At 39.1% G+C, this 22,491-nt stretch overlaps 1 protein-coding gene across 2 annotated transcripts in view; it reads left to right on the forward strand.

The window, feature by feature from the left end:
- Nucleotides 1-7,416, forward strand: part of LMO3 (LIM domain only 3) — a 60,697-nt gene extending 53,281 nt beyond the window's left edge. For both annotated transcript variants that reach the window (XM_075553075.1, XM_075553074.1), the window contains exon 4: nucleotides 7,311-7,416. In XM_075553075.1, the coding sequence (XP_075409190.1) occupies nucleotides 7,311-7,416 (106 nt within the window). The remainder of the gene's footprint in view (nucleotides 1-7,310) is intronic.
- The last annotated feature ends 15,075 nt before the right edge of the window (nucleotides 7,417-22,491 follow it).

Below are 22,491 nucleotides of genomic sequence, written 5' to 3' on the forward strand. Positions count from 1 at the left end.
CATTTGCAATTGGGTCTATCTGCTCAGTAGAGCTCACTCAAGTAAGACAAACACTCCTAAATTTTGACTCTAAAACTGTTCACATTCTTATTGCTGCGAAGTACTATTCAAGTCCCATTATTAAGCTCCTGATATATTTCTGCGTCCGCTTCATTTATTGTATGCCATAATGACGGCAGATTCTTTAGTGCTGGTTATGCACAATTAGCACTTAGTTATTGTCTTGTCACTCCAACCCTTACAAGACAAACTTCCCTATTGCAGGAAGTCAGCTCATCTTTGTCGCCCATGCAAAGCGGACCACTTCTGCTCCCCGGAACACAGAGGAGTCAGGTAGAGCAGCGCCTCCTCTGCTTTCAAGCTGTCTTGGGAAATTGGCACTCTAACACAGCCACACTAATACAAGAGTCTATACTTTTAAGCACCCAAATCGTTAACACAATATTGTCCTCTGTCAAGTGAGATATTAATTTTATCTAATAATAAATTCACGTTGCCTTTTAAGTTGAAATGTCACTAACAATCAAGGGATATATATATTTTGATTTAATTGCCATCAAATTGGCTCTAACTCAAAGCAACCTCGTGTGCAAAGTAGAATTGGGTTCTGTCAGGTTTTTAAGGTGACAACCTTTCAGAAGCAGGTTGTCAGGCTTGTCCTGCAGTGTGCCTACGAGTGGGCTACTAATCAGTGGCCTAACCACTTGCTTCATACAGGGGTTCCTTTTTCAGAATAGTAGTACTAATAACCCTTCAGGATTGGTTGTTCCTGTCCAAATCATTGTTTCTCTTTTTAAAGAAGTATGTAAGCATCGAATCCTGCATTCAACAGCTAAAGATCTGTTGAAAGGACACTCAAAATACAACAACTTCCTGCCATTGAGCCGATGCCAATTCATAGTGATGCTGCAGGACAGGGAAGAAACTGTCCCTGTGAGTTACTGAGACTGTAACTCTTTGTGGGAGTAGAAAGCAGCTGGTGGTTTCAAACTGCTGACCTTGTGGTTAGCAACCCAATTTGTAACCACTCCCTCACAGGGGCTCCTGAACAAAAGGACACTAAAGGAAGGTAGGTTATTTGGAGCCTAGCTAATAATAACTGGATACAGATCCACAATCAGAAAATTGGGTAGAATGGGTTAATTTCTTAAGAGTCAATAAGACCTACCTTACCTGGTTAATGTTGATTTTATAAGGAAAGAAAGTTATATGCTTGTTTATTAAAAAATAATATTGCCCCAATTGTGTAGGATTATTTCATTATCTTTTCTTAAATACCTTCTATGTGGCAAGCACTATCCTAGACCCCATGGGCACAGAGTTGAATGGGATCAAGTTTGTTTCTTTCTGGGGTTCAGAGCTCTGAGACACAGTGCAATATAATTGATGCTAAGCTGATCTATCCCGAGGGAAGCAATACCCATCCTTCTTGAAGTCTTAGTGGAGGTAGAGGGGAGATGGACATCAAGGGCTGATGGGATGGGATTTAAATAGAAAAACTTCCTACAGTGGTTGGGGTATAGAGAATGTGTTTGCTTTTGCAGGCGGAGGATCAGCAGATGTGAAAGCCTTTGGTATGTCTGGGGGAAGCAGTGTAGTGAGAGTAGAGGGATTTAGTAGGCCTATGAAGGAGGAGAGAAGGGGGCGAAAGCTAGGCTGAAGTTGGTGGGGGAGTGGACAGATATGATATTACACAGGTATAAAGCCCATGAATGTGTGTCAAATGAATTTAAATGAATCAGAGCATAATTATAAAGACCTTTGTTACTTAATGCCACTTGATTCTGGAATAACTCTACCTTAACCAATGGTATTGACCACACACCTTAAGTTATATTACAATTTGTGGCTTGGCTAATAGTTCAAAATAAGTGTGTAACGCACGGTCCTTTACCTTAAGCTGCTACCGAGATTAGGAGGCATGTTAGACATTCGTGAGAAAATGTGAAACGCCAAAGTTCATGAATAAATAATCACTTTGGGGAAAGTCGGGAAGGATTTACATGGTCAGTGAGTGTAGTAGAAGGAATAGACACTAAAGACTTTTGCTTTGTTTGTTTGTTTGTTTTTAAACTAACTAGTGGTCCAACAGGAAGAAGTAGTACTCCCGATTAGCAAACACGCTAAGTAAAGCTGTGAAGTGAGGCATGAGCCAACTCTCCAAATCACTGCCATGGTGTTGATGCTGACTCCTTGTGACCCTGAAGGACAGGGTAGAACGTCCCTGGTGGGTTGCCAAGACGGTAACTCTTTACTGGAATAAAGAGCCTCCTCTTTCTCCTGGGGAGCGGCTAGTGGTTTCAAACTGCTACCTTTGGGGTTAGCAGCCCGATGCATAACTGCTACTTCACCAAGGCTCCTCTAGGCAGACGATAACCATAGCAGATTCTCAGACTGGGCTGCTCCTATGCCAGGTACTGTTCTGAATCTTTTACACGTGCTCACTCATTTCACCTTCAAAATCACCTATCAGTGGACACTATTTGGGGGAGCATTTTGCAGATGAGGAAACTGAAGAACAGATATGTAACTTGTCAAAATCACAGTTAGAAATTGATTGACACAAAGTTGGAACTCAGTCTGACGTCCTTCTTAAGACTCAGCGTCTGTGAGAGCACCGGGCCTGTTGCAGGCAGAGTGCTAGATACGGCTGACTAAGACAGCAGGCATGGCGGAGCGCTATGAAGGGTTTGTGGCAGGATTCGCAATGGGTGGTGATGTAAGAGGGTCCAGAACGGATGCTAGGAACCAAGGTGCACAGGCCACCTGGGCTGTCAGGGGGGAAAGTCAACTTTGCTCAATTGCAAAATGGTAGAGCAAGGAGTATCTAACTTCCATCTCTTAACTAAAAGGAAGCACACCATCAAAATCTTCATTTTTAGTAACTCTAGAGGCTAAATTGGAAAGCATAGACAATGAAACTATAGGGTGTGGACAGTCCTACGTTTTAAAGTGCATGAGAGTAGAAATTAATTATAATTGGCAATCGCTAAACTTAAGCAAATAAAGTGATGAAGATAACATTTTCATTTCTAAAAAAGTATGTTCCAAATGGAGTCTTTTTAGCATGGGTTTTTGATAACCTACTTAAAATTACTATAAATCCCATATTTTATCGTGTAAGAACGAAATAAATTATACTTATTTTTTGTACTTATCAAATCTCTAAAACCATATGAGTCCAGCTAAATCTACTCTGAAATATCGGGAAATTGAATCTGTTATTAACTCCAAAATGTCAAGATGAGATACTTTAATTTGCATGGCATCTATTTATTCTTCAGCATTTTAAAAAGGAGGGCAATGCTAATTGAACTGACCAGACTACCAGCAGTTAGAATTAGATTATAAGGGAGATTGGCAGTTTATTTTCAGGAATTTTAGCTTGACCTGTTAAAATACTTAGTGTCCTCTGGCTAACATTGTTTTCTGTAAATGCCAAATCTAGTAAAAAGTAGCTGGTTATGTAATAATAGACATTAGCCTTGTGGATTTCTGTTTTGCCTCATAAAACCACAGTTGCTAATGATTTTGTTGCATTTAAAGTCTGCACTGTTGCCTTTCTAATTTCTGCAAGCTTATATTTGGAGGATTTTTAAGGAGGATACCAAATCCAAATTTCGTGATAAATATTATTCATTATAATCTCTTAACTATCATAGCCTTGAGGGCCACTACCTTTGAATTATAGGTGCAAATGCAACATTCTTCACCAACATTCGTTTCATCTTGACTTTTAAGAGTAAATATAAGTGCACATGAACTTTATTCAGGGGATAGCATATTAGTAACAACATTTCTGAAGTAGGAATGTTTCAGGTAAATCCCATATATATTATTAACAGCTCATTAAATGGTAGACAGACTTTTTGAAAGTTACATAAGGAAATAATTCTAAGAATGTTTTAAGCGTATGATTCTTTAGTCCCATTTTCAACTTACAGCCTCCTAGCATCCCTGTCTCTAGTAAAAGCCTGGGTCGTGAGTCCAAGGAGAGGCAAGGTACTTTCCTGCTTTCTCACATATTTCTAGCCATGGAAACTTGGGCAGATCTCCATAAAGTGAGTTATAAATGCAGTCCTTGTGGCATAGGCTTTTGACAACTCAGTGGGAAAGCCAAAGCTGTTTAATCTGAAATGGGTAATGGTAATATCTACTTCCTAGGCTGGCTGTAAAATTTCAGTGCAAATTTATTTATATACATGGTATTATTGTTGGCTGCCCCCACCTCGAGTCCAACTCTGTTCCAGAGGAAAACTGCTCCATGAGTTTCCTTGGCTGTCGTCTTAACAGAAAGAGATTAGAAGTGTTTGTCTCAAACAGTACATCTGGGTGAGTTTGAATCACCAACGCTCAGGTTAGCAGTCTAATGCGCACACTTCCAACCTAGGGCTTGTAGCCTATGGAAAGTACTAGGCACAAGATGGCTATTTTAGTGACTTATGTTCCAAACACTGAGGTACGGCTTTTCATATTTGATTTTCATTCTTTTCTATAACTGCCTAAAATGGGCTCTTATTGTATGTCAGGAAAATGGCGATTTCATCGTGAATATCGTCAGGGAAGGACAGGAATTTGAATCTGATTCATCCTACCCTCCCTGCCTCTCTGGCTTTCCCAGTATCTTTTATTTTAACCTTCACACACCCGGGTGAGTCCCTGCAGAGGGAAAATGGTGAGTACAGTTGGCTGCGAAGGAAGGGGTTGGAGGTCTCAGCCCCCCTACATGCTCCTCAATAAAAGGGTCTACTGAGTTACTTCCAAGCCAGCAACCAGCAGCAACCCTTGGGGCCATGGTCAGTCAGAGGGACTTACTGGCGATAGCTTTATTGTATTCTCAATTGAGTGAAATGGCTGTATTTATTTGACATGCAGTAAACCAAGACAGACAGTATGCTATGTACCTCATGTCCTCCATGGGGTAGATGAAGAAGTGGGGCTTGGCACTAGATCACCGCATGCTTGGCTTATAATGTTCTCACAAACCAGACCCGCTGCCCTGGCATCTATTTTGACTCATAGTGACCCTGTACGCAAGGTAGACCCTGCCCTGTGGGTTTCCAAGACTGACAGGAGTAGAAAGCCTCGTCGTTCTCCCAAGAAGCGGCTGGTGGTTCCAAACTCCTGACATCGAAAGGAGCTGCCCAGCGAGGAGCCCATCGTGCACCCAGGGCTCGCGTTCTCACTTCTGGTGCCTGGAACGTTCTGTTTCTAAAAAAGGTCTCTGGATTTCAAGGCCTCTGCGTGACATGAAATAAATGATGTTATTTGACGGCTCCAAGCAGTAGATGATAAAGGAGCCCTGTGGGCTAGACTGCAAGGTCAGAAGTGCAAACCCAGCAACCATGCAGAGCAAGAGGAGGCTGTAGTAAGGATGGAGTCGTGGAAACCCGACAGAGGGTCGCTTTGAGTCACATTCAACACAATGGCAGAGGAATTGGTTTTGCATATTTGATAACGTAGAGTTGAAGGGGAAGATATAAATAGACTAGTTTACTTTTAGAAACAAAATATTCAGCCAGAACACATAGTGCCTTATTGAATTAATTTTTATGTGATATTTTATTATTTGCTTGTTAGTCAATTCAAATTGATTTCAAGAGTATTATAGGTGGATGATTTTGAGTGGCAATATTTTAATTTATGCATAAGATGTTGTATAATCTGCATGTAAGGGTTACCTACCTTCTTTTGCCTCGTAGTTCTGTCTGAGAACCGAAAGACTTCTTTAACTCAACGTCCTTTAGTGATTGGGTAATCTACAGAGTGGTTCATTTAAACACCATTTTTAAAGTGTAACATTCAAAGTATATGACTGCAAATGTATATTTTAAAAATTATATTTTATTTTTAAAAATGTTAAACAACTAAAAAGAAGGTATACTTAAAGCCCAAACTTGAATGTTCATTGTGTCCAGTCGCCTTGACCACAATAGCTCTAGGATGTCAAGAACTGCACTCTCAATCACCATCATCAGCAGGCAGTAATCCTGGGAAAAGAAAAGGAAAAGAAAGAAAAGTAAATTCTGCAAATAAACAGACCAATCGTCCTTTAAGAGGAAAGCTAATTCTTTTCAATCTATTTCTTTTATTACACTCTTTCCCCCTCTATCTGCTTAGCTAGTATAAGGATAAATTTCCAAAGCTACCCAGTTGGAAAATAAACAGGTTCAGTGTGTCTCTGGCATGCCGATCTTTACAAATGTAAATCAGCCCAACTGCTCCTCATTTAAACTTTCAACTTCACAAAACATTAAGGGGTGGCTCCACCGAACATTTCAATCCATCCACCGAGATTTCTGCTTGAACATATTCGAAATTGACTCTCTGGTAAAGGCAGACCGCTATCAAAGGGAGGTGAAGCCAACATGGAAAATTACAAATAGTTTTACTGGGTTAACCCTACCAAACACTACCGTTTAAAGGTTACATTGTTACAATACAATATATATACAGCTCTCCCTAGAGTTACTTTATTGTTACATGTGCCGGAAACAGCACAAACATCTATCTCTGACCTTGATTATATCTAAAGTAGCATCATTAGGAAATTATACCAAAAAATACAAAGAGCACTTATTAGGCACAGTACCATCTTATACATTAAACAATCCTTTATAAAACAATATGCAAAATTAGCCACTGGGAAAGCGCTTCATTTATCACACCAACATTAAGAAGCTCGTTCAGATGACTCCCTTAGGTTTAATTGGCAGTGCTGAAAGAACGACATCAGCGCTTTCGTAGTGGGTAAGTTTGTCACAAGCACAGGAGTACGACCAGCAGGGCTTGTCTGGTGCTAAGGCACTCGCCTGTCATTTCAGAATGACCACTTCCAAATTACTTGAATTTACACATGTTAGTAATTGTGACTAACAGGAAAACTTTGATGGGAAACTTTATGGTAGACTTATTTTCTAATTGTGTGATTCCTTTTAAGGCCTCTTCATTAGGTGAATCAATGGGCAATGATGAAATCTTCCATGATCACTACCATGAAATATAAATATCATTCTTTTATTTTAATCAAAGTATATATTAATCAATTTGATTTTCTCTCCAATGTGGTCAAATATCACCTCTGGAATCTGAAGTATTCACTTGATGCTCTTAAAATTTTTACATGTGACGATGGGATTCAATATTGTGTGTATACTGACTGTTTTATTGTGCAAACTAAACGATATCACTTTGATCATGAAAATGCACCCACACAAGCCTGCAGGTTCATCTGAAATTATTATCCGAAAAAGTAAACCTTCAAATCTGATTAAATGGTCTTAATGCCTTTTTTCTCTCCTTACTTTCAGATTTTGTGTTGGAGACAAATTTTTCCTAAAGAATAATATGATCCTCTGCCAGACAGACTACGAGGAAGGTTTAATGAAAGAAGGCTATGCACCCCAGGTTCGCTGATCTATCAACATCACCCCATTAAGAATACAAAGCACTACATTCTTTTATCTCTTTTGCTCCACGTGTATATAAGGATTGACACAGGCACTCACTGAATGGCGTAGATATAGGAAGCAGGATGGCTATATGGGATAAAAGGCGGACTGCATCTGTATGTAGTGAAATTGCCCCAGTTCAGAGTTGAATGTTTATTATTAAAGAAAAAAAAGTAATGTACATATTGCTGGATTTTTTTGCTTGCTATTCGTTTTTGTGTCACTTGGCATGAGATGTTTATTTTGGACTATTGTATATAAAGTATTGTAATATTTGAAGCACAAATGTAATACAGTTTTATTGTGTTACCATTTGTGTTCTGTTTGCTTCTTTGTATTGTTGCATTTAGTACAATCAGTGTTTAAACCTACTGTATATTTATGCTTTCCATATCTACCAGCTATTTTAAATGAGCTGTAACTTTCTAGCAAAAAATTAAAAAGCAAATATCACTAATGGTACACATATAGATAAAGTGAATCTATCAGCATTAAAAAGACTAACAAATAAAGAAAGACACACACACACAAAGCATTCTAGCAACATCCACAACTTACTGCCACTAAGATAAAAAGTCTATCAGTGTTTTCATTATAACCCCCTATTTTCAGGGGGTTGAAGATCAGCTTTAAAAAACGCATAAAAATTTCATCTCAAAGCACTTTCATTTTATACCAACGTGAAAAGTGCCATTTTAAGAATAACTTAATGCTTAGCAGTTATCCTTTTAATATGCTTTATTTGCGCTCTTTGCCTGGTCAATGGCTTTGTTTTTGTTCTGCAGCCATTTGCCCCTTATGTGAACTAGTACCTTTGGGTATCAGATGAAAAAATTCCAAAGGGTTACTTTGAAGAAGCGTGACCACATTTATGAAATAGCTGGGGAAATATATCGATTTCTTACACAAATTTTGCCCGTGTCTCCCTAAAGTGGCCAAGGGCTTAGAAACTTCATGGGTTAAGAAATTTTTGAGAGTAAAATTTTGATTTGAACACGGGTCTATGAAGCTGTGTGAATGGGCGTGGAAGCTCGGATCATCCTCACGCTGCTGTGAGGTTACGTTTGGTCAGAGCAAACTGATGCCCGTAGTAGCCTCTCGGAGAGCAACAAAGGGACTGACAAAAAGCTGGAAAGGAGTGATTAGATATTTTTCTGTGTCTTCTCGCCATTTATTGTAATGTTCAAAGAGTGAACACTTTAGGAGTTTGACGTCTTACTCTCTCATTGCTCCCGTGAAGTAATTACCCATTCAGCATACATCTCACTTAGGCTGAAATCTGTCACTTTATTTTTTAAAGGTGAAATTGTATTCCTTTACCGACCTGATAGCTGATAAAGGAGAAAGCCTTCGAGCAGCAGAAGTGATGGAGAATAGTTATTTACATTACAGTTAAGGAAATTAAAAATGAAAATATCGCCCCGCTTCTTGGTTGCTCCCACTTTGCCCTTTTGGTTCTGCTCCCTGTCAGCAGAATTACTTTTCAACAAAAACCATTCCACACGGGCACAATGAAGCATGTTTTTCCGAGATCAAATTGAGTGCCGAGGGTTTGGGTTTTTAACTTCTTCTTTTTGTGTCACTTGTCTAGGAAACAATATTTCCTAGTGTTTGCATACCTCTTTGATTCTGCCAATTTTATATGTTACCAATAGAGACTAATTGCTATACATGCATTCCTGGTTTGGAGTCAACATATTAAGCTGAAAATAATGCTGGTGTAAATTTGAGCTGTTTTAAAACACAGCTATGTCATGAACATGCATGTGAATCTGGATATTGCCTCTGACTCTTAAAGAAAATGGTTGTGTGAAAAGTGAATAATATGTACTTTTACAACTGCTTCATGGTAAAGTGTTCAAGTCACATGTCCCCCAAATTTGAAGTATACTGAAGACATAATGTCAAAAGTAGCTACTATGATCTAGCCTTTGCTTTTACATTTGTTTCATGAAAAGGCTAGTAGAGCAAAACAAGCGAAAAAGGAAGAGATAAGGACGCAGAAACGGTAATAATGTTGCCACCCTGCTAGTTCCCAGAGTTGTTTGAAATTCATGTGGAGGTCAAGTTTTAATCATCAGTTTCTTTTTTACATGATTTTGTTTTGTTTTCAGATATAAGCAGTTGGGGACAAATTTATCAATATGTCAAAATACTTGTAAATTGGGAACAAAATTCTTTCAACATCTTGAGGCTGTTTAACTATCCTTTCCACTCAAAGACTAAACAAGGACTTTTACTGTCTTACTTAATCCTTCAGAAATTAATCCTTACACTTTTTTTAATCCAGTATTACTCACCTGGATTAAAGATTCAGGCCTTAATCTGTTTAGATCATCTTTAATCTCCATGAAATTGTAAAACAAGATAGAAATACATTTTCAGATTCAGTCCAATTTACAGCTAATTAGCCATAAATCGTAGCATTTTTGACCAGAAGGACTAAGCTGATTGTTTTGACTATTTGAGTCCCTGGATTGTTGGTGTTTCCTCTTTGTGTTGTGTAGCCCTGACCATCACTTAGCTTGTTGTCTGATGCCTGCAGTAGGACGCCTGATGGAGCTGTGATTTCTCCAGCCGGAAAGCACCATCGCTAACATGCATCTTACATAGACTGCCTATGCAGAAGGACCCAGGCCCTCCACTCCACCTGAGTGCTGGCTGAGTTTAAAAGCTGACCTGTGTTTGTAATTTCACTTTCATCTTGCTTAATAAATATCTGCTGGATTCTTTCATTCATTTTTTTAATATTTGGATTTATGTTTTTAATAAAAGGGGTATTACATTGTTTTGTTGCACTTAATTGGCAAAAGATAAGATGTTATCTAGAAACCATACATTAAGTTCACAAAAAAAGGATAAAATGTGTGGAAGAATATTTGCTTTTATGATATACTAAGTGTATATCTTAATAAGCACGAAGTACCTGACTACGTTCTTCAAATGTTATATTTAGGATAGCGGAGCTCTCGGTAGTTTACTGCTGTTGTGAGGGGGAGACATGTCAAAAATGAAGGTAGCAATTGCAGGGTGTAATTTTGTACATTTATGTAAAATTTAAGTGATGTTTCTGAAGGCAACTGTGTTGCTGTTATTAGACAAAATTTCAAGTTTCTTATTTCTTGATGAATGAGTTAAAAAAAAAAGGAAGAACAACCACTAAATTGTACATTTCCCAAAAGGAGATGTGTAGCTTAAGTGAAACAGGGCGCTGACAATGATGCCTGTAAGTAAAACACACCACGTGCAAGTGGTTTCCTGTCAAATCTCACTGTAGGCAAACCACTCTCTCAATATTCACTTAAACAATTTCATAGAAATGAATATAGGCCCAAACAAGTTTAGTGCTCACTTCAGTAAGTTGATAAAACAATTTGCATGTTTATTGTAATAGACCATTAACACAGAATACAAGCTTAGCAAAAGCTTTCCTGATTATTACTTTTTCTGAAAAACACCTTTATAGATATTATAAAAGAGTAATTTAATGCTATTTAAGGTGAGGGAAAGCAAAGGTTTAATATAGCCATGATTTCTGCTGATGTTTACTGAGGACCTACTATGTGACGAGCCTTGCTCTGAGCCCTCCTTTTGGGAATACAGGCTACTTGATACAGATGGTGTTCAGGTTTCAGGTCATTATCGTGCGCCCATCTCCAACCTGCTAATAATGAGCGCAGGAGAGTGTGTTCCACATCTCCTCCCTACTTAGCATGCCACTGGAATGAAAGCTCCAGAAGATATCTCAAGTCATCAGTGTGTTCAGAGAATTATCTCACACAAATTACTCATTAACTCAACAGCACCTAATAAAAAAGAACATCAATTAATGAATGAGTCACCCTCAGATCACTAGGACTACAGAAGCGCGCTGTTGAAACAGCAGTTATAAATGGAGCCGCTTCTCTTTATTCATTGTTTGCAATTGTCCCATTATTTGGCTGAAACCAGTCATATTAACCTATGCCTGGAGGTAATTGTGGAATTGCTGTCATCCATGGGGGATCCAGAAGGCTGACTGCGGGTACCACCTTACACATGGCCGGGAGAGGAACTGTCACCAGAAGTCGTTTTTACTATGGCGTTCTTTGAAGCCAAATTACTCGAAGGAGACTAGCGGCTGCAAGGCATAGTTTTACATTGAGACTCCAGATTCCGTCCCTCAGAAGAAGCTGCTGGTGGTCCTCTCAGGGACGGCTGGGCTGCTAACCAGAAACTGGGAAGTTCACATCTCCCCGAGCTTGTGGGGAGAAAGGGAAAGCGGATCCTGTACAGATTAGCAGTTGTGGAAAGCCCATGTAAGGACACCTATGAGTTAGGATCGATGAGTTAGGGAGTGGATTTGGGGTTAGCATCTGCAATGTTTACATTTAGTAACTTCTCGAAGAGACAAAAATATGCTTCATCGCGAGTTTTGAAAATTTACTCCCAATGGGCAATAATGCTCGTGGTGAGCCACGTTGGCGAAGGTATGTGGGGATTGATACAATCAGGCGGGGGAATAAGGTAAAGAAGCACCCACTACGACATGCAAAGTCACCCACGAAAGTTTCTCAACTATCTTGGTAAAGTAAATGCCATTCCAATAAGCTTATAGAATAATTACAACAGTTCCCTTAGGTAAGTCAGCAACATCTGTTGGTAACACATAGCAGGTGTTAACGATTACACATACTGAAACTTTAAAAAAATGTTTTTAATTAAAAGAATTCTGTTATCTGAGAAGGGAAGCGTGTTAAGTTCAAAGATTCTCCTGTTTCGGGTGTGCAGCTCACATCATGCACAAAATTATAAAGTCAAAGCCATCTTGGATCAACTAGGTTTTGTGTTTGGTTCAGATCATTGCAATCAAAACCGAATTGGAATTCACGGCACTTGTCACACAATTAGCGTTCTGGGCCGAGGTGCTGAATACTCATGAAATTGGTATAGCAGAGCTGATTACAGAATATTTTGGCTTTCTGGGCTAGGTGCTTGCGGTTAACTCTACCAAATTTAATGGACACAGTTCTAGAGAGAAAAAAATGGGAGCCAGGTACACTCAGATAATAGATTACTCAAATCTTTTTATACTTCTGGAGAAAAGACTCTAAACTCTGAAACAGTTTTTTCCCGAAAAAGCCTGCTTCTAAGATATCATTAGCATATGACTCATCATCAGTCTTTATTCACGAACATTTGCCGTGTAACAGGCAACTTTCCACATACACGTAATCTGCAGAACATCTTTGTGCTGTAACACTATTATTTCTGATTTACAGATTCACAGCAGACTGGGGTGCAGGGCAGGAAGCATTAAAATTGACACGGCCATACAATCAACAGGTAGCAGATCTTAGAATTAAACACAGCTTGTTAGGTTCTAGAGCCCCATGCTTAACCACAGTGCTGTATTATCCCTTACAGGCTTGTCCTAGTTTATGATGCTGATAATGATATTAATATTCCCTAAGAATCTCGACTAGGAGTTACTGAGGGAGATCCAGTGATTCAATTCTTAAGCCTTTGACTGCTTAACTGAAAGTTGGTGGTTCAAACCCACCAGCTGGGAGACAAATCTCGGTGATGATAAAGATTATAGCCCAAGAAACTATGGAGCAGATCTCCTCTATCATATCGGGCCACTGAAAGTCAGAATTGACTCAACAGCACACAACAATAAGGAGGTATCTGTATTTGAACAATGAGGAGCAGTGGTAGCATAGTTAGTTGGGCATTGTGCTCCTCTTAATTTCAAGGTTAGCAGTTCGAAACCAACAGGCGTTCTGCAGGAGAGGTCTTCTAGGCTTCTATTAAGACGTTAAAGATTTTGAAACCTACATGGCAGTTCTACTCTGCTCTCTGGGGTTATGATGAGTCAGAACTGACCTGATGGTCGTGTTTGGTTTTGATTTAATACTTGAGCAAATATTCCAAATAGTTCAGAATTGATATCAGCTATTAAAATATTTCAGAATGAGATAGATAATATTTTCCCAGATGAAAACTGATTAGAAACTTTTTGTATGACACCAGACAGGTGGCATTTATGTGAGTTTGCAAATCCAGGGTATTAAATATATAGGATGCCTGGTTAACTTACATGAGACTATCTCTAGAATGAGGGAAACACATGCTATGGTGAGGCCAGAGCCATCTCAAAGGTCAAGATATTAAAAGTAGCACACTCTTTGCTGTGTTATAACTTGTTTCCACAAGATGACGTAAAATGAGAATTAAAGCCCCTGGAATAGATAGATATCTGCCTAAACTGTGTGTTCACCGATCTAAATTCACTGGGTCTAGGTGAGTTATCAAACATCTCAGTAGCTCTATAGTCTCCAAACCACAATGGCAAGCCAAAGAGAAACACTGAGGATCTAGGAGTCACCCCTAACATTGTTGTTGGTGTTAGAGGCCACGGAATAAATTTTGGCCCATAGCTTTAATCGGTAACTGGGAGAGCAGAGCATTAGGCCTTTCCCCTGCAGAGGGGCTGGCTAGGTTTCAGCCACCAACCTGTCAGCCCTGTTCTTAACAATTGTACCTCCTGAGCTCTTATCCCTAACATAGATCAGAAAGGAAAACAACCAGAGTTATTTACAGCCCCGGACAAGGAGATTCAACCCTTCCTTCTTCAATTGCTTTGACCACTTTGCTATTAACATTGCCGCAGCTTCCATTTGAACACACACGGATCCCGGTTGGGCATCCTAAGGTCAAGTCTCACGACACCAGAGTTTTCCTCTATTTTTCAGTACGTAAGCAGGGCTGCACTGAAGAGCCGAGGACTGTGATGAGCATGGAGAAAAGCAGACAGTTTTAGTTCATTAAAAATATTTTCCTCATCCTAGATAGCACAAATGCAAACTCAAGGACATTTTTGTTGTGTGAGGACAAAACTCAGTTGCTAGGAGTTGATTCCAATTCACAGCAATCCCAGGTGTGTCAGAGTAGAATTGTGCTCCACAGGGTTTACTATGGTTGATTTTTCAAAAATAGGTTTTCAGGTGTTTCTTCTGAAGCTCTGGGTGACTTTGAACCACCAACCTTTAGCCTTGCACCTGATTGTGCTAACATTTGCATAACCAAGGATCCCAGAGTAAGCTCTTTACAGCATGATATTCTGATATATCTTTACAAATAGCCAGTCTTTTATATCGAAAGTATAATGGAGATACCAGTTGTCAAAAAGTTAATCTTGACCTCTAATCCCTACGTGCTATTTAAGCATCCTCAGAATTGTGTCAGTAGTAGATCGAGCTAGGAAAAGCCATGGAGAACACACAGAAGAAAATATGGAATAAGAATGAGCAGTTTCTCTTTTGGGGAGAGCAGATAAAGCTATAAAAATGCTACTGGACATCTACCATGTGAATAGCACCATATTATACATTCAAAAAAATTCTGCCTGAGAGACTTTGGTGCATAACAAATAAATGTTCATCGCTACTTATTCTTTGCGTAATGCCCAATTTATTAAACATATAACTCTAATAAATGCAATTTCTCGGAACATTTGTACACCATTTAAACAGCTAATAAAACAAAACTTATAAATTTAACACATCAGACTCAACCATTTAAACATTGATTAGAATTGTAGTCAAATTATTTTAAACATTTCAACACAATTCCAAGTAATAAACTTCAACTACTTTTACAACACACAAACATTATCTAGGGTTATAACTTATTATTTTTTAGAAATATACTTCAAGCTATAACAAAAATGATCATTAACTCAATACATCTATGTTTTGACTCATATTTTTATAGATTATATTACTAGTCACTAATTCTTCTCAAGGTCAGAGAATGTTGTCTCTGACTACGTGAGGTTACTGCATCTGCTCTAGTGACTAATGAATCTTGGTTGCAGTATGAGCTAGTTGCTCCATCCAAAGGGATTTAAACTCGAGCCAGGTACATTCAATTAGACCAATAACTTAATGATCATGCTTCCCTTGTTACATCAGTGCAACCTTTGAAGTCGAATGTTTTCCAAAGAGGTCATAATTCCCTGTACCTCAATGGCTTTCCCCCAAATTGATGGTGCCAGCATTACCAGAAGTGTGTGTATACCATTTTAGTATCTCATTATGAGCCATGGGATTGTTTAGAGATTTTTATCTCCCAAGAAATAAGGAACTGAACATCCACTATGAAATTTCCTTTAAGGGCATTTGAATTATCTTCTTTCTTGTTCAAAGTATTGGATGCTCTTTCTAACTGTTTATCGTGTATTAGAAACTTTTGATTTGTACTTTGTGTACTTGGTATAGTTTCACCAATTATTCCATGCATTTAATCTTTTCTACCAAGAAATCTGAGACAAATACAATTGGCATCATAGAAGAGGTATGTATTCAGTTAAAGAGACAGTTTGTGACAACAATCATGCTTAACTTTTTTTTGGCATGATAGCTCTGTAAAAAATTATATTGATGTTTCCTGCAAAGCATTATGGGTAAATTAAGGAGCAGTTTATTTTTCGAGTACTAGAATTTCCATAAGTGTATGTCTGTATGTATTAGTCTGGGTACTTTAGAGAAACAAATCCACAGAAACTCATGTATAAGAGAGAGTTTTATATACAGGGTAAGTGCACATCTAGAAAACATCCCAACCCAGTGCTCCCCAAGCCCACAAGAAGTTCAACGTTAGCCCATATGCCCAACACCAATCCACAAAGTCCTCCTCCATCTCACAAAACATTCACTATGATGTCGACTGCAGGAGGAAAGCTGAATCAGTGAACATGTAAGCATCTCAGCGCTGGCAGGAGTCGCCACACGGCTGCTCCAGCACCCAGGGCTACAGTGGGGTAGGTCTATGTGGCTTCTCCTCAGGGATGCCTCGCAGGAAGTGAGTCTTGCAAGCTGAAGCAGGGAACTGGCTAAGGCAGCTGCACCCTGGTGTGACCATCACAAGAGACCCGAGAACAAGAAAGGAGAAGCTCACTGAACCATTTAGCTCTCTGCCCTTCAATTAACCCCACATGTGTTTGTCGGTCAGGTTGGCACAATAAACTTTAACTATATCATTTTAGCTCTTATGGAGGTGTCAATCAAAAAAGTTTGTTTTGAAAGACACTCCCTTAGAAAGTAAAACCAAACAAACAAACAAACAAACAAAGAATGCGAAAACAAAGGACTTGAGAAACTGCAGAGTGCAGTTCAACAAAGGTGAGCAAAAGATAAACTGCTCAAAAAAGGAAGATTCAACTGGAAAATGATCCAAACCCAAAGCAGCTGTACCTGAAATCACTCAGAAGGAGAGAATCCGCATTTTACCACATTAGTTACACACTGAAAAGAAGAGATAACTTTCATCAAGAGCCGAGACTGTAACTTAATCACCCATACCCCGAAGATTTCACCTCACTCTTAATTAAAGGTTTTGGACTAGACCATATTTGTCTTGTACTCTTATCAGGTTTTCAATGCAAAGTTGATTATTGTTTAAGTCAAAGTATAATTTTCTTGGTGTCAACTCACTCTTGTTCCTTTTCCGTTAAACCCATGTGAGATCATAAACACTGGTGAACAGAGTTAGTTGTGAGACCGGGCAGAACATATACTTGGAGGAACGAACCTCCTTGATGATAGTTTTCTCATCTGTGAAGCGGAGATCACAACTCTTACTTCATGGGGTGTTCTGAACATTGAACAGAAGACCCAGTGTCATACGCTGAAAGGTAGTGGTCAGAGTATTATCACGATGATATTTTTATTATCTCTAATGCTCTAGGTATCATTTATGTCTTGTTTGCTCAATGGGGGCTAATCAGCACAAGTGAGTATCAAGCTTGGTTTAGAATCCAATAGTCAGAGGGAGGACAGAGAATAACAATTAGAAATGAGCACGGGGGCGGGGGGGGGGGGGAAGCTATTCAGAGAAATACTGAATTTCAGGGAGAAAAATGAAGTTTGTCATTTAGCCTAGTCAGGTATATTGGGAAGTAAATGTTTGTTTTTTTATTGCTTTCCTATGGTTGATGTAAAAAACGGGAAGTCTAGGATACCTACGTGTGTTCCTGCAGAACCTAAGCATAGACCAAGATGCAATCATTCAAACAGAAAATGGGATGCAGAAATGTGTCAGTATTGCGTCCTTTCACAATGCTTATTCAATTTATATTCTGAACAAATCATTTTGGAAATGAAGCCACCTGAAGGCCATTGTAGTATCAACATGGGAGGAAACCACATTAACAGCCTATCATGTACAATTGTCACACGTTTCCTGCTGGAAGCAAAGAGGACTTGAAGCACTAATGATGAAGATTAAACACTACAGCCTTCAGCAAGGATTACACCTCAATTGAAAGAAAATAAAAATTCCTACCACTAGACCAATGAGCTATGTCATGATACATGGAGAACACATGGAAATTTCCAAGGATTTCTTATTACTTGGATTTAAAATCAATGCCTATGGAGGTTACAGTCAAGGATTCCATAGCATGTAGATGAAGTGCTAACAACGCAATTTAAAGAGAGAGAAAGAGAGAGAGAGAGAGAGAGAGAGAGAGAGAGAGAGCAGATAGTGCAAGACAACCCAATAAATAAGACAAGCGTGAAAGAAAAAAAAAATCAAATGCCATATTCACTGCAAATCTGCTGCAAAAGATCCCAATAAAGTGTCAAAAATGTTACTTTGACAACTAAGGCGATCCTAATCTAAGTCATGTTATTTTCAATCACCACATATATAGGCAAAAGCTAGACAATGAATAAGCAAAACTGAAGCAGAATCTATGAATTTGAATTATGGCATGGCTGAAGAATCTTGACTATGCTATGGGCTGCCAGACAAACAAGTATTTAATGGAGAGAATGCTCCTTAGAAGTTAGGGGTGTGAGAAGGCTTTATCTCATGCTCTTTAGACACATTATCAGGTGCCTGTAAAAGACCATTATGCTTGGACAAGTAGAGCAGTGACTCAATGGCACCTAACAACAATAGCCTGGTCTCAGACTCCATCCTCCACCCTACCCCCCACCCCACCCATTGATTTGTCATGTCTATGCCTGCCATCCACAGGGGGCATTCTGTATGTCTGAAATTTAGCAAGATGGGCTCAATACTTACTATATGCATCTAGTAAATCATATCCTTATTGGATATTCTGCTATAACCTATAAGAAATATAATGACTATTACCTGTACTTGAGGGAAGAATAGCAACTATGTATTAACCATCCAAGGGAATAATGTCTACAAAGCACAATGGAAAGCCACGGACAGAATAATTTGTACTTTCTGAACACATTAGAAAAGTGTTGGTGGAGATCTTTGCATTCGGTCCTGAATATCTTCTGTGAGACAGGGGGCGTATGGGTGTCTGTGTGGTGACAGCCCGTAATTTAGTTTCACCAAAAACTTCATGGAAGCCCACTGAGTCGATTAGCACACAGAGCCATTATTTGAACCAACACATCATGATGAATGCTGAAGTTTAACAAGACAGAGTCAAGTGAGACGAAAAGACTGGACCAGGGAAGAACATGAAGGGATGTTGATAAATTAGTCCATAGACTTTTGTCAAAAATAAGGAAGAAGAAATGAACCTAAATGGCATAGTCACCATTGAGGAATAAAACAAAAAATAGTACAAACCAATAAAGGTAAAATGTACCGTTCCTGATGGTTCACTGACTGTGAAGGGACATGAGAGAAGAGTCAAATGTGACCAACAATTGGAATTTTGCCCCAATGATTAGAGTTAATGTAGCAAATAGAAATAAGACCAAAAAATAATGTGTCCTCCCTGATGAACCCCTGAAAATTATATTTCATATGAAAATGCAGTGATAATCATATTTCAGAAATTCTTTGTTTTCTCAAGAAAAATGGAACATTGGTGCTACTTGTTTGTGTGTTGTATCTTGCTAGCTGTTTACTCAATATTCTCATTCTGATTAATAGGGCATTTTTGTATCTAAGTAAAAACTAGTAAAATTCCTAGTTCCTTTGCATCTAAGCATAGATAACCAGTGGACACAATTCTGTTCTCTGAGATTTACTTTATTTTTCACATATAATATATCCATGTAAATAATGTACACACATATAATGTGCATATCAAGCAGAGGACAGTAAAGTGCAAGGGGTTACATAGTTCACAAAACAACCAGAAAACAGATGAAGTGCACATCGTTTGCATAAAAACAGATTAAATAGTGATCTCTGGGGGATTTTTAGGCAACTTTTCACTTCCCTGATATAGATAGTATTCTTTCCTCCAGTTTTCATCTTTTTCTTCATGGAATAAAAAGAAAAGTTAAAGAAACTAAAAAGAACAGTTGATCAAAGGGAGGAAATCCCAATCTACACAGGCCTGGGACACCGATGAATCTGGAACCCTTACCTTACAGCAGGAAAAACTTATCTCTGAACATCTGGTCACCACATATCTCTAAAATGCTGGTGGTTGGGTTGGTCATAACATGACACCAGTTGGGTTTCTGGTACACGAAGTTAAAAGCAACCTCAAACTGATATACTCTACATACTTGAATATAAGTCGACCCAAATATCTACTGAGGCAACTAATTTTACCACAAAAACTGCATTAAAAAATGTGCTGAAAAACTCAGCTTATACTCCAGTCTAAACGGTACTTGGCTTACAGAGATGTAGAAGAATCTTTTGGTATCTCATGGTTTAAGGTTTAGCTTCATTCAAGGAGGGAATCTCTGTAGTGTGTAAGGTCCAATATTATGCTTTCATTAGCTCGCCTACGATTTCAACCCACTCTGATCACAAACAGCACACAATCCTCTAACAAGAGGAGAAGGAAGGTGAGATTCTCGGTGTTTGTGTCTTATGTCCCCTCCGTTCTTGCTTATTCCCAAACTGTACCCCGACTTTTCAACGTAAAGTTAGCTTTTCTATTAGAATATTACAATTTATCCAATTTTACCTGTGGGCAGTGGGGAAGGCTGAGTTCTTATTGCCCTGTCATAAAGGACTCTAGGCCGAAAGATGCAGGGAAATAGCAAAGGTATTTTCAAGTAATTAGTTGGAACTACAGACAGATAAAAAAGAAAGCATTGTGCAATTGTCAGACCATTCTAGGTGATTTCACCGTGAGGAGGTGATGTCAGGTCCCTGCTTTGGATCTAAAGGAAGCTTGAAAGTCAGTCTATCCCCCAAACCTGTCTGAAGATCACTACTCATCTATGAAGTTTTCCTTGATATGAAAATAAAAGGAAAAACAACAATATTTATGTATAATTTATGCAACTATATTTACTCAACTATAGTTCTTTAATGTGATATTTACCTTTTCTACTTTTTTTGGTATTGAATAGCTTTACCTTTATGGGAATATGGTGATAATAATAGATTTTGATTTTGATGGTCTTACTTTGAGAAATGAATGTCCTCCGACTTCATATTGTTTTCCCTATTAAAAATGTAAATATTATTTAAACACAACATATATATGTATTAGAATTCATTAACTTTTTAATATTTGCTGTGGGTACAAAGCATGGATTCCAATGCCTCTTTGTTTTATTTATAAATACTGTTCAACCTAATCTTACATTTTATCCCAATTCCAAGTATTACAGATTATCTATTGAGCAGAAAAATTCATCTGATCACCTATGAACTTTTAAGTTGTCATCTCCTTTCCTTCCTTTGTATCCTGTTTGTGTTGTTCATTTCCAAAGGAGGATTCCTACTCAGGACAACCTCACATGTGCAGAGTAGAACTGGTGCATCGTTTTCAGCACTGTGACCTCTCCGAAGCAGAGTGCCGGGAGTCTCTCAGGCACCTCTGTGGGGACTGTAACTATTCAGACCATATCCAAGCCCTTTAATCATTTGCACCACCCAGGAAGGAGCGCTTCAAAACACTGAATTAACCCCTTTAATAGGCAGTTCACTCTGCAGTATCCAGGGGTATGGAAAGCAGAAAGGAGGAGAGGAAGAAGGAAAAAGACACAGAGCTCCAAACTACACAAGATGTACTTTTCACCTTCAAGAAGCTCACAGTCTGTGGAGAAAGCCAGTGAAAAGCCCCCAACAACAACAAGGGCTTCATCACCATGTGGCGGTTGGGAGAGTCCTAGTGCTTGATTCGGAGGAAAAGCAACTGACATCAAACTCACTGCCATCCAGTCCATGCTGACGCACAGCGACCTCCTGCGGGTCTCCTAGACTGTAACTGTTTACAGGAGTAAAAAGCCCTGTCTTTCTCCCTTGGAGCTGCTGAGGGTTTGGAACTGCCAACCATGGGGATCGCAACCCACTGTATAACCACAACACCACCAGGGCTTCTTGATGCTTTCATTAAAATATCTTTAAATAAGGAAATACCTCATTATGTCTATTTGGTCTTATTGTAAGGAATACATCCCTGACCTTCTCCTAAGACTACACATGCTGAGTTACCAAGTTTCCACCCTGACTTTAAAAAGATACTAAGTAGCTCTCTCCCAAGGTTGCCAGACCACTCCATTCAGCATTTGTCCCGAGAGTTCCAAACCCTTTGCGCTTCACTCAGCTTCCTCCCTTCTCCCCTGCCTTTCATCCGGGATAAGAATGGTTACCAACTCTTCTCTGAATCCGAACCCTAAAAGGCTCACAGATCATCTCGAAATCTTTCCTCATCCAGAATAAGCCCCACTCGTTAGACCTGACCTCAAAGGTTTTAGTTGTCAAAATTTAAGTAATCTCGGTGGTTTTCTTGGAACTTTGGGGCTGCTTTCCGTGTATTGTTGCTTGTGGAGCTCAGCCGCGGGCGCAGTACCCTGTCAAGGACGAATGGGTACGTATTACATTGCCTCTACTTTAGGCACCATATCATGCTTCCTTTCGCTAGGAAAAATCAACATGCCTAACTCATGGCCAGTTTATATGATTCGACCATGAACCAGAGAAGAGGCATTCTCCTGCATGTTCCTCGGAATCCCCATGATGTTTGTGTAGGCTGCTTTGCTCTGTTCTCGCCAGAAGTGAACATATGTGTCCATATTTATCATGTTTAAATTTAATCCAGCACAAATGGGAGTATATCGCCTGATATACTAAGATACTTTAG

Source organism: Tenrec ecaudatus, chromosome 6 (assembly GCF_050624435.1).
Source record: "Tenrec ecaudatus isolate mTenEca1 chromosome 6, mTenEca1.hap1, whole genome shotgun sequence".
In the NCBI taxonomy this organism is placed as follows: Eukaryota; Metazoa; Chordata; class Mammalia; order Afrosoricida; family Tenrecidae; genus Tenrec; species Tenrec ecaudatus.